Below are 13,528 nucleotides of genomic sequence, written 5' to 3'. Positions count from 1 at the left end.
TATGGCACAGCTGGGATTTGATCTCTAGACCTCTGCACTGTTTTAACCGATGCAGCAATGTACAGTTGGGGCACATAGCAGAGTTCAGCTGTCTGTCGTACCTGGCACTCCTGGCGGGGTTTTGAGAAACTTGCCGTTGAAATGCTGAATCACCACATCACATTTCTCAGTGGACTCCATCCTGTGTGTGTGTGAGAGAGAGAGAGAGAGAGAGAGTGAGAGAGATGAAAAAAGAAGAGTTGTATAAGCAGTGGTGAGCTTCGCATAAATGTTGCTACTTTGAATGCTGAATCCAAATGATTAGAAATGGTTCCAAACCTGACCTTTATTCAGTAATGGACAAAAAAGAAGCAAAGCTGCTGGGCTTAAATTTGCATCGAACAGGGGAAATTATATATGAGAAAGTGAGGAGAGAGGGAGGGAGAGAGAGAGAGAGAGAGAGAGAGAGAGAGAGAGAGAGAGAGAGAGAGAGAGAGAGAGAGAGATGTATTTAGTGTTTGTCTCTTGCTGGCTGGAGTCTTGATTTAGCTCTACTCTCTAGTGTGTATCCTCTCTTCTGTGAGGCCCCATTCAGCTCTGTTCACCCAATCATGGCTGAATGGCTAATTGGTTGGCTGGGTCGCAAACACACAAGGAGGCGCGCGCACACACACACACGCACAGTGAGTGGTGGAGCATGAGTCTCTGCTGGGATCTCTTACACAGCCAGTGACCCTGAACACCAGCCAGCATGCCTCACACGTGCCACAGTGAGGACAATGAGAAGACAAATAGAAAGAAAGATAGACAGACAGAAAACAAATGGACACATATACACTTCCCCCTCTGTTGAAGACATTCTGCACCATTCAGTATTGAGGCTGGCAAGCACAATGCAGCTAATGCAGTAGTCACCCACCCGGCTCCTGTAGTTCCACCTCCAAACAAAGCTTATTCCAACCCTAATCAACCACCTGCTCCCTGTAATCAATGTTTATTTCAGAGGGACTTTACAAGCTGGATGAAATGTTTTTGCGGTTTCTGATTTTTTTGGGCTGGAGATGAACTGGAGTGATTGGTGTGTATGTCATGTGTTTTCTTTCCTACCTGGCAAAGCCGACTCCTCGGCTGACGCCGCTGGCATCTCGCAGTATCCGTGTGGAGATGACATGGCCGAAAGGTTTCAGCATATTCTCCAGCTCCTGCTCATCCATGGACACAGGCAGGTTAGAGATGTACAGATTAGTGGGGTCCTGCTCCTGTTGCTGTGGAGAAATAAACATATATATTTGTAAGACTGTCAATCTGGACTGCATATAGAGCTATTTCAATGGTGGATGCCATTGATACTACCACAGATGCTAGTTCTCCAAAACTAAAACTAATGCTCTCATGTGAATCATAACTTGAGCTAAAAGAAACTTTGAGAAATAATATTTTTCATGTAGGGGTATACAGTACCAGTTTAGACTCAAGTTTGGCTGTAAGTTTTTCATATTGTAAAGACATTTTAAGTATTAAGCTCAAATGCATGAAATTGACTTCTAAGACAGATAGAAATAAAGTTACGTAAATGAGTATATTTATTTATTTTATTTTACAGATTATAAATCTTAAAATGTATTTTGTGGAGATGCCCATCACTAACAACTGTTGTTTCCTGAGTGGATCCTCATTATTCACTGCTTCAGAGGATGCCAAGTGTGCAAAGCTGCATGAATGCGATGCGTATGTGCTCATTAGTAGTTTTGATGTCTTCACTGTTATTTAAAAAAGATGAAAATAGTTTTCTTAATAAAATTAAGAAAAACCCTTTACTGATCCCTTAAAATACTCCATAAATTTACAGTAACTTAATAGCAGTAGAGTTATCAGGTAGTAACTGACAGTGCTCTATAATGCTTGTAATGACATATTGTACTATATTTTTAATTGCAGTTGAAAATACAAAGCGCTATTCTTTTGAAAGTTAACAAGCAAGTAGGCTCCTCTAACAATACTCATTGTTAGGCTGCAAGTTTATTTACTAAAGAATTTGCTTAAAACCACCAACATACAAAGTAAACATGTGTCACATGCATGTTCTAATCTGCAAAAGTCAGCATTTGTGCTAAAGCTGTTTAATATTAAATTCCATGAGGGAACAGGAATTAACACCACTCAGTGCTAACATAACATTACAAATTAAACTGAATTCTACAGCTAGCTGAAATTAGCATCATCATTGCAGTGCAAAGATAATTAGAAAAAGGACATTTTCACTGTGAAAAGTTAAAGCCTGATATATAATGACATGCATGACAAAAAAAACAAACAAACAAACAAACAAAAACAAATTCCATTAACGCACTTGAATATTTCACATTTTATTTTAAGCTAGGTTGCGCTAGGTAATCTACTACGCCATTAGATAGCCAACTAGCATAAAATAGCTCTGGTTCAAAGATTAATGCAGCTCAGCTCTTCTAACATTTAAACAACAGAACTAAAAAATAAAATAAATCTTGGTGAAGACGTTCCTTAGCTGCCTTTTAGAGCCTTGCTTACAATAAAGCCGATGATACTTCATGATGTGATATGACAATATCGTAATACAATAATACAATAAAATTACAGTAACCATACAAAAAGGTGTTTGATACTGTATAATCTGTGTGTACCATAAATGTTTTCCCAGAACCCAACCAGGGATGCTGTATAAAACTATGAAACACATTTAAACTTTCCTACTGGCTTAAACACAATACATCCCTTACAGTGTTCTCTGAATAGCTGTCCCCTAACTTTGACTGGTAGTGGACAGAAATTGTCCCTTTTCAAAACCTCCTTATAAAAACACTCTTTCGTGCCTGTGTCCTACACATTCTCATGGCTGAATTTGTGTGCATAATTTCACAAATTTCAAACGCATCTCTTTTTATTTTAGTTATTCCCTCTGGTTTGGGCCCAAGCTCTGGGCCAACTGCTGGAAGCACGGAATGAAAGGGCCACAGAGGAGTGAGCTGTAGAAAGTGAAAGCTGTGGAAATAAAGAAGAGGGAGAGCTGGGGGCTTTCACGCAATGCCACACACTCTCCCTCAGCTACTGGAAGACACTGCTTTACCGAGGGCCTCTTACAGTGAGACTGCTAGTCTGGCTAATGGAGGACAGAGGGAGGTGTGGATACAAGCACTGAGAACTTTAGGAACTAGTGTATGAGAGAGAGAGAGAGAGAGAGAGAGAGAGAGAGAGAGAGAGAGACAGAGAGAGAGAGAGAGAGAGAACGAAAGAGAAAGAGAAAGAGAAAGGGAATTAAACAAAATGACCAGCAAAATGTGTGTTTGGACACCTAGTGAGTGCTCTATCTAGGGGCATGTAACGTAATGGGGCAATGGAGAGATGCATTTCCCAACTGTGCCCAACACCACCTCATTCACCAAAATAGAGGCTAAAAAATTAACAATTAAACAAAGCAGGAAACAGAATCGTCAAGACACTTTATGGCAACAACTAAGATGGAAACATACATTATGATGATGCTGTGCCACTGTCCAGACACACAGTGCATTCTTATTTGACTAACACTCAAGGGGATAACAGACTGCCAATCCTCCAAATACCCCACTGAGCTAGCCTATCGGTCTCACTGTGAGGCCCTCACTAAAAGTAGTCCATTCCAGCAACTGAGGGAGAGTTTGTGGTACAGCAATGAAAGCCCCCAGCTCTCCCCCGTTCTGTAGTGTCAGTAAAACAGATCTGCTATTGTTCCAATGGCTTCAACAATAATAAGCATACTAACAGCTGAGGGGTATATTCTTTGTGTTGCATAGGTAAAAAATAAAAGATTAAATAGAACGTGGGATGTGCAACTGCTGAACTGCTCTCAGAGGAAGGACAGAGAACGTATTTTCTGACATATCCAAGGGTTATGCCACTATAGTGACCCTCGCTAAAATGCTCAGAATGCAGCTTGTGTTTTCATTGCATTATGAATTGCACTTTGATATACTTTAAAATGCAACAATGTGTTAAATCAAATTTGTCTACTTTGCAAGGTATGATTCTGGCCTGAGGGTTACATTAACAGCTTTAGAAGGGAGCTGTGTGTGTCTTCAGGTGGCAGTTCTCATCTTTGTTAATCTTTGAAAATCACCACAACACAGCTATGAAACGTTGTGTCTAAACTTCAAATTTCATGTTAAACTAGAGAAGTTTCTGACAATGTGCAATATGATATTGTGTGCTGTATATCCCTCTGACATCTCAGGATCTACACTACATCTGCAAAGTCCTCTCTATTACCCACCCATCAGATTAGTGTATAAAGATCAATGTTCAGTGGCCATTCTTTTGTTGTTGTCATCACCTGATAGAAGCCAATTAATACAGAAAATTCAAGTGAAACAACAATTTATCCAGGATCGGTGATCAAGCCAGAGACACATGAGAAGTGTCAGGAATGTGCTTCTTTACAGCAAGATTAGCAACATTATCACCAATTACAGCATGAACTAAACATGCCTATTGACAGTGCTGATAATAATGGTCACAGACATACAGAAAATACAGGCTTAAAGTAACATTTGTAAGTGATTTTATTTCTATTTCTGCTTAATATATGTAAATTTATGTCCAATTTTATGTCTTGCTACTGTAACACTGTAGTTTCCCCATGGGATCAATGAAGTTAGGGTTAGTTAGGCTGTCTATCTATCTGTCTATCCGTCTATCCAGCCCACCATCTATCGAAGTGGTTGACTGATCATTTAAATTGATTTGTTGTGTAAGTTTACATTGTTTTTCCAGTAGAAATGTGAAAAAAATAGTTCTACATGCATTTGGATATTATTTTCATCTTATATACTGAACAAATTTGTGTTAATAAACGGTTTTAATAAGGGTCAGCTTGCGCTGAATCAAAGCATATACATCATTTGATAATAGTGAAATACACATAAGGCATACAATTATCACCTTGTTTATACGCTCACTGTCCGTTTTATCAGCTCCACTTACTATATAGGTGCAACTCCAGCGACACTGCTGTGTCTGATCCACTCGTACTAACACAACATACACTAACACCCTACCACCACGTCAGTGTGACTGCAGTGCTGAGAATGATCCACCACCCAAACAGATTTAGAATTAGGTTCTAAATGCTTGCAGTCAAAGTTAATGTTCTTAAAAAAACTGTTAGACTAACAGAAACACAGTGTCAATTCTTTTACATTCCAAGCGACTAGACTATAATAAAGAAATGGTATGTCGATCTCCCAATTGCTATTTAAAGAATCATAACTTTGTGAAGGGTCTGCTAATGTAATGCTAGCTCCCTGCGTCTAACATAATTAGCATGCATGCTAGCACTGTCCTATTTCTGTCCCCCTCAATCATAAAAGAAGTTATGGCCTTGGCTCTGTCCACCTCTTTGAAGTTCATACAGAACAAACTGCAGAAAGAAAAGGAACAGGACAAATCATAAAATGGGTTGGTGAGACGAAGGACACAGGCATAAAAAGCTCAAAGAGGGATCAGTATATAGAGGAAGAGCGAGAGTGAATTGGGCGTGGTCAGGAGCAAGACAAATACGCCGATTAGCGAGAGAAATGGAGAGCTGGAGCTCAACAGTCAGAGCGAGAGCAGGGATGGAAGGGGTTAGTGAGACTGATGGCTTCCCACTGGGAGTTAAGAGCGCTGTTTGACGTGCATGTCTGTAGATAGCACATTGTGCTGTATTGCGGCTAAAGGTTCATATACATCCCAGCCCTGCAGGGGACAATTACTCCTTTATTAAGTGAATGTGATTAAAAGAGCAACAGCAGTGCTTTTAATGCCATGTAAAATGGCACAGCGCTCTTCACAGGCCAACTGTTCCCTCCACCCACTCCCCCGTTCTCTATCACACCGTAATACGCCACACCTCTCTGATAATTATATTTGAGCCGGTGCCTTACAGAAAAAAAGAATCTAATATATTTGTCACTCTATTCAAATCTTAGGCTTGGAGAAGAGTGACAGGTTGGAGGATCATGCCAGTTATGAGGAAGGGAAATACATTCTGAATGTCAATATAAAGAAGAGCAAAGAATTCCTAAAGAACTGACTTTGCCAGAAGTATGAATGATTTATGAATTTGAAATGAAAACACCGCCTCTTCCCTCCAGGCCCCTGAACAAGATTTGAAAAAGGCTTGAGTTATGCCTTAGTCTGGGGGAGGGGGGTGGTTGGGAGCTTCTGAAGATCAGAGAACTTCTTATGTTACTCCCAAATGCTCTAGCATGATCATGCTTTGGTTTATAGCTATCTTATATTACTATTTTCAAACTGTCAGTGAACAAACTACATGTAGGTTATGATTATAGCCTGGAGATAGACTGTTCCTTTTCCTCCTGCTCTCTAAGCTTTAGCTATTATGTGCTTCACACAGGAACACAAACCACGACTTCAATCTCAGGAAGAAAGAGAGCGTGATTGTTTCTTAAGTTCTTCGATTCTCTGGCATGAATAACCTTCTCTGCCATAAAGGACCCTGCAGTAATCCCACTTGCGTCGCTGTATGTATGTATGTGTGTGTCTGTGTGTTCTTCTGGGAATACAGTCCTGGATTTTGTCTTATGACCCATGCATGTCCACACACTCTCTCTCACACATACCACAGCTGTATGCAAAAGTTTGAACACCCCTGGTCAAATTATGCTGCGTTGCTTTTCTAAGTGAAAAGATAACACATCCTCCACAGGACACAACCTTAAATATAGTACCTTTCTACTAATTTTAGTGCTCCAACATAAAAATCCATAACAATCTGCCATAGGTTTTGCACAGGCCAGATATTACACACACACACACACACACACACACACACACACACACACACACACACAAACATTTTCTACGCTGCTTCTCACTCAAGGTCGCCGGGGGTGCTGGAGCCTTTCCCAGCGGTCATTGGGCGAAAGGCAGGATACACCCTGGACAGGTAGCCAGTCCATCGCAGGGCAGACAGACATACACACTCACTCACACTTAGGGGCAATTTAGCATGTCCAATTGGCCTGACTGCATGTCTTTGGATTGTGGGAGGAAAGCCAGATGTTACATTTTTAAAATTTATAACCATAACTGTGCCTTAAAATGCATGTTCTCTGTAAAGTGTGTATGTATTAACTAATTTTTACTTAGAAAATCAACAAAGCAAATCATTTGACCTGGGTGCCCAACCTTTTGCATAAGACTGTATATATTCATATTAGCTGCTCTCTACTGTTATTCATTCTCATACTGAAGAACAGTGAACTCCATCCAATGGCAGTGTAGAACATAGTCAGAGTTCCTTATCTGTTTATGCAAAGTCGAAGAGAAGCTCCTCATAGCACTGTCAAAGAGTTTCTAGCGCTCAGTAGAAGACACTACAAAGCACAGCTAAATTACATTACAGTGAGTTTATTTTACTCTTTATTCTTTTATATTTAATGGAATTAAAATTTAAACATAGTAGATTTATCAGGTTTGGTAGAGGCTAGTTTCAGCCGCAGATGCTCCTCCCACACAGAAATGGAGCATCTGATACATTTTGCACAAAAAGCTGGACACAACTATCAGGATTTGTCAGTTGCATTTTGATTGGCTATCCACACCTCACTATAAACGCACTTCTGTGCAGCATCCCACCATCTGGACAGGAAAGTTTTCTTTTTAGAGATCAGTGCTAGTTAGTATTAGTGAACCTGTCTGTACGGGACATTTTGATAAAAAGAAAACCTTTTAAAGCAAGATAAATATCTGTAAAATTTTCATAATTGCCTCCCCAACAAGCTGCACCACAGCAGCAGGCTATGATTGGTCATTTTACCAAACCATTTTTCACTGTGTCATATAATAGACTTTACCTAAGAAAGTGTGCAGTTCTTGACCACATTTTGCAGTAAGAAACATCAGACTCTCTGCCAATAGGCTCAGAGCACTTAAGCTGCTTTCACACCTACCTTGTTTTGTACAGACCGATCAAACTTTTTCTTTAGTTTGGTTCATTTTGACAGATGTTAACACTTGACCCAAACTCAGGTGTGCATTAACAAATAAACTGTGATCTGGCAAAAATCGGCTAAAATCCTGCTTTGATTCCAAATGAACCCTGGTATAGGTAGCTGCTGGTGGGAATGCGTTTTATGATGGTCTGTACCAAGCATGAGAAATCAACATCACAACGTTATTTTTTACGTCTTATAGCAACACATCAGTGCTGTACTGTCTGCATAATCTGTCTGTTTTAACATCTGATTCTTTCGAGATGCTCAAATTGTTCTTGCAGCATGAGTTGCTACTAATAACAGAAGAGGAGCAATAAAATAAAAGCTCAGCAATGCATTCGTTTTTTGGTTTGACAGTAATATACATGAACATTAAGTGTCTCTCTACCCAAGTAGGAATTTTTTGGCTCAAAATGTGGGAGTAACAGAGCACTTGCATGACTTCTGATCAATAACTTGCATGTATAATCTGGTGCAGTGAAACCAACTGAATCAAATGAAAGATAAAATGTCACAAAAACCCAAATTCTAGTTCAGACTTTAGAAAATGAACTAGATGTGAAAACAGCTCAGTCAACTCACTGTTTCTGAGCTGAAAGAAATAAGATGAAATAAATTACAATACCACTAGGTTTGAAGTGTTAGCTGGTGGTAAGCATTAGCAAAGTCTTAACCCATGTCACCTACTATAAATGTCTGATCTGGGTTTGATATAGCTCTGCAGAAGTAAGATACTAAGATGCTAAATACTGTCAATGGGCCTCATTCATTAAATTACTTCTAGAGAAAGATCCTAAGAAAAAGTCTATCTCAGATTTATAATGTGTTCTTAAACTACAGAATTGCTCACACTCTTGTGCTCATGGTTGTAAGTAGATTCTATTCTTACCTAACAACAAATCCCACATAAGAAAACAATGAATGTCAGAATTTTTGTAAAAACTGTGTAAGTTGGTTTCAAAAAGAAAGTTCTTTCTTAGGGCCTTGATTTTTAGAAGAAATTTCTTCCAAAGATTTTCTCTCTGGTTTCTGCTGGCAGTGGCTTTATGTGTCTGGGATGGGGTAGGTTGTAGAATACATATTATATATATCTATTATTATTATTATTTTTTGAGGCAGGGATGTTATTTGAATCCTTTTGAAATAATGCTGTACAAATTCAAATATTAATTTTGAAAGGCCTTTCTTAACATCAACCTCTGTAACCAAATTCTTTTTCTTTTTGTTTGTAATAATAAATAATAATAATAATGATTTACATAGACAAAAATCTCTTGTATATCCTTCTCTGTTGGTTATTGTTATTTTTATAGAAAATGTCCATAATTATTTTTAAAAAAAGTTTTCCATTAACCTCTGTTCAAAGCTGAGGATGCTTTCCTCTCTCCTGCAATGTTGCTGCCGCAATAGTGTTAATATACACATCACAGCACATAATGAAAGTAGGAAATCTGCAGAGAAAAATGTTAAGGCCATCATTACCACACAGCCTGACAGTACATAAAACAGAATGCCAAAGTGATTGCATATTTAAAAATTACAGCTGACTCCGGCATCACAGCACATTAGAGTTAGTTCTGTCCTTGCATCTGAGTGTTTGAGGATATTTCAGTGAGCATCTGTGAATGTCATTAGACCTTGGACATTAGCTGGACCTCTGTTTACCCTGACTGTCCTGACTGCTCCTATTTTAAACTTCATTAAGCAGTAACTACTCTCTGTAGCACTGCTTCCTCTAGTAAACAGGCTTACTTACACTGATGCTGCATGTCCTTGAGGCAGTTGTAATGCTACAAAGAAAAAGGTTCGCTGTCCAAATCTATTCATAGTTTATGAATGATTAAAGACTGTGTTATAAATGCTTAATGGCTTCTAAACCCCCTTTTGCCCCAATGGAATTGCATTATAAAACCTGCACAGAGGTGAAATAAAGGTCAGATCCTTCCATGGTGGATAAAATGTGGTCTAAAGCAGGTCTCAACCTGGGGCTAGGATCACTTTAGACCTATTCATTTTGGGCCTCTATTTCAGGGATAATTTTCTATTTCAGATCGCATATTCTTCAACACCATTATCACATTGTCATTAGGAGCTAAGAGAGAGGCTATATAAGTAAAGGTGTGCATGCATTAAGTTGTAGAATAAAAAGTCTGTGCTATGCTATGTGAGCAGTACTTAGCCAAGCAGCTCACATAGCATCCCATCAGTGCTTAGTACTGGTTTTCATCTTATAAAAAGTAGACATATTGCTTTGCTCGCAATTATTATGTTGTGAAATGCAAAGAAGGTTGCAGTAGTGGGTTTCAGAAATATCAAAGAAGAACCAATTTTGGTTCCAAAATGAAAAAAAAAATCAGCAGATCTTTTTTAAAGAGTCATTTTTGTAAATGAAATGTATGAGTGTGAAGATTTGTACAACTAAAAAGACTTTCCAGATGATGTAAGGACTTAATCCAAGTGAAGGTTTTTTTCAGGTGAATGTAGCCAAGGGGTTCTTAAATAGTGAGACCACTTAGAAACCCATTATTTCACATTAGTGTAGATTGTACATTTGCCAGCACACCCAACAGTTGTCCCTGTTCTTCATATTGTACAGTGTGTGTGTGGGAGGGGGGGGGACTCAAGGGCTGGTCCTGGAGTGAGGAGCTGTGTTCAGGGCTGTGTTCAGAGCTGTGTTTCACACTGTCTTGCTCCCTGAGGACGGAAAAAGCTTCACCACACCCGGCTATCTCCCACACTGCTCCATTCATCGTGCCTGGGTTACAACCAGCACTAACAACACTCACAAGAGGCCCATGCTGAGCCCATTAGCCGGGAGGGACTGCGCGCTCTAGTTGGAGCGCTGCCTGAGGAGGCCAACAGGGAGGATTTGGAAGCAAAGCTAGAGAGCCATACAAACATTACAGACACAATCAGGAGGGGGAAAAAGAGCTGATTCAACCTATTAACTCCCATTATAGTAGAGTGTGAACACTTCCTGCTCTAACTGGGTGGTGTTTGGAGGTGTCTTATTTAATGAGGCACATCTTTGTGCCACTCATTCCTGATTTGATGGTTTTAAAAGCATAACCACCATGACCTTTTTCACAAGTCAGGATATTGGCATAATTAGTGAAGAGTAATGGAATTGAAAAAATACAAAGCTTTTGTGTCTGGGATTAGACATGGGTGGAAGCAGTGTTGCCCTATAACTGGGGTCCAAAGGTTTTTTTGTTTGTTTTTTTTTTTTTTTTAATGCAATCTCTTAGCAAAAAGGGTTTTATAGAGTACCAAAAAAAGCTTCTATGACTTATGACAATAGTGGAACCCTTTTTCAAGTTGTATGGAATCATTTTTAAAAGCTTATTTAAAGAACCACATTGTCACCATCCAAAGAAAAACATGAATCTCCAAAATAGTAATTTTACAGGAGAGGGTAAAAACGCTCTTTATTTTTAATGTAAGCCTATGGAAAGAATTTTTTTCTGAGCAATTTTGGTGCATTTTTATTGATCCATTCATTACGAAATTTACACAGAATGTAAAGAATGGCTGCTGTGCTCAAATGATGTACAATAGTGAAAAATCGCAAAAAAAAAAAAAAGGGATGAGATACATGTTTTTTCTTTGGACAGTGACCATATGCAACAGTCTTCCCATCTTAGAGAAGAACCCTTTAATAATGTTATGCATTCTAATGGTTCTTTGTGTTGTCATGGTTCTGTATATAAGCAATTTCTTTACCCTTGAAGAAGCATTTTTTGTGTGTCACTGCATTAAACACAAGTTAAAGTAATATGTTAATACACTCGATGTGGGTTCATCAAGGGTTCAAAGTAAAGCAAATGTCAAAAAACATTTGAATGTTTCAGTGTCTTTTGCACAAACACTGCGTACATGTTTACGTTTCTATAAAGAACCTGTGAGAAAGGGTTCCACTATTGCTGCTAGTCAAAGAGCAAAAGAACCTGCTTGTTAATCATCATAAAGCTGCAATATGTTTTTTGTGAGTGTTTGTGCTATGAACATTCTAAGATGTTCTAGATACATTTCTCTGGATGTTCTGATAAATCGAGGCATACACATCATCTAACAAATACTTTTAGACAAAATAATAAAGACCGATCTTTAATAACGTCACAAAGCATTACCACTCTGATTTAATGTATTGCAAGGTATATCACAACTGCAATATTTAACAACGTAACTGCAATATGATGTTTTATCCATATCTTGCATATCAATGTGTGTTTAGCTTTGGTCAAGATGGCATGCATTTGTTCCAGTGTAAGTTCGCTGGCACAATATGGCTGCCTACGAGGCTGAGAGAGACCTTCCTCTCATGGCTACGAACTCTTTCCAGGATGTGAGGCCTTTCTTGGCCAGCCATTCGAGCTATTACAACGCAGCAACAAGGCTGCCTGGGCTGACCACTAGAGTGACACTACACTATGGCTATGATTCCTCCCAGCCTGAGCAGACCTTCCCCTGCTGCTAAGGGACCTTCCCCTGCTTCTAAATGATTCTGTTCTGGTCTGGGAAGCTTTCCCCTGCCAGCTTAGGAAACGTGTGTGGGTTGTTTTGTTTAGTGTTACTAAAATACAGAGTCCTTGGGTTTAGGAAAAGCAGTATATAAAATTAAACATCTTATTGCTTGTTATCACAATTACAGCAGGGCTATAATGCAGAAAGAAGAAAGATTTAATATAGATTTATTTTCATGATATACCAAGAAAATATATGCAACGATATGATACACAAACCCATTCAAATCAGCATTTAAGCGGCATACTTTTGTCTCTCTATGAAGTTGTCATGTAGTGCACCTGCAGTAAGAAACGTTTCATAGTATGCTCACACTGTGCAACATGGGAAGCATAAATGACAGCTCTGTTTTCCATCCCCTGCCTTCTGAATGATGTCACTACCACCAGTACTAGTGTGAAACTGCCTCGGCAAACTGATCTTGCAGAATGCTGCAACTAGTAAATGAAGCCTGTAACTAATCCGAATGTTTTTACTGGATGCTGTGGGCATTCACACCAATCCCAGTTCCAGTGGAGATTCTCTGTAGGAGTCCTGATGAATTAAGTCTTTCATGTCAAAGTAATTCAGGCTAATCTTTAATGATGTCATATTATTGGTTGACAATATGTGTTTTTAATCATAATCGCGATCCTGCTATGGCAGGACATTGTATAGCAGCACTAAACCTCCAAAATGAGACTGCATGATACGGAGTCACCCAGGAGATTGCGTTATTATTTTCACTCTTGTGATTTTACTGTTTGTGTTAGACAAGTTAATGAGCTTATAACAGCTGAGTTAGCTCCTTGGCTAACTGCACACAATCCATGCCAACCACACCAGTTATCTACACTTTATATACTGAACTCAGTGCACAAGCACTACGCTGTCATAAGTCTATAATTCTCTGGCATAATTATGCTTACTTTAAAACATACTGTTTATGGTTTGCAGGTTAGTTAGTATTTTGTATTTGTTGCGAATGTTCCAGTCTGGCCTCAATCATGCCAATTTTTCAAGGTGACTTGAAC

General features: G+C 39.1%; 1 protein-coding gene across 4 annotated transcripts in view; it reads right to left on the bottom strand.

The window, feature by feature from the left end:
• Window positions 1-13,528, bottom strand: part of rbms3 (RNA binding motif, single stranded interacting protein) — a 169,638-nt gene that overhangs the window by 49,784 nt on the left and 106,326 nt on the right. For all 4 annotated transcript variants that reach the window (XM_017709174.2, XM_017709173.2, XM_037536781.1 and 1 more), the window contains exons 5-6: window positions 1,087-1,244; window positions 102-181 (exon numbers count right to left, since the gene is read on the bottom strand). In XM_017709174.2, the coding sequence (XP_017564663.1) occupies window positions 102-181; window positions 1,087-1,244 (238 nt within the window). The remainder of the gene's footprint in view (window positions 1-101; window positions 182-1,086; window positions 1,245-13,528) is intronic.

Source organism: Pygocentrus nattereri, chromosome 3 (genome assembly GCF_015220715.1).
Source record: "Pygocentrus nattereri isolate fPygNat1 chromosome 3, fPygNat1.pri, whole genome shotgun sequence".
In the NCBI taxonomy this organism is placed as follows: domain Eukaryota; kingdom Metazoa; phylum Chordata; class Actinopteri; order Characiformes; family Serrasalmidae; genus Pygocentrus; species Pygocentrus nattereri.
The sequence above is the reverse complement of the archived record's forward strand: the minus strand, read 5'-3'. Positions and strand labels throughout refer to the sequence as shown.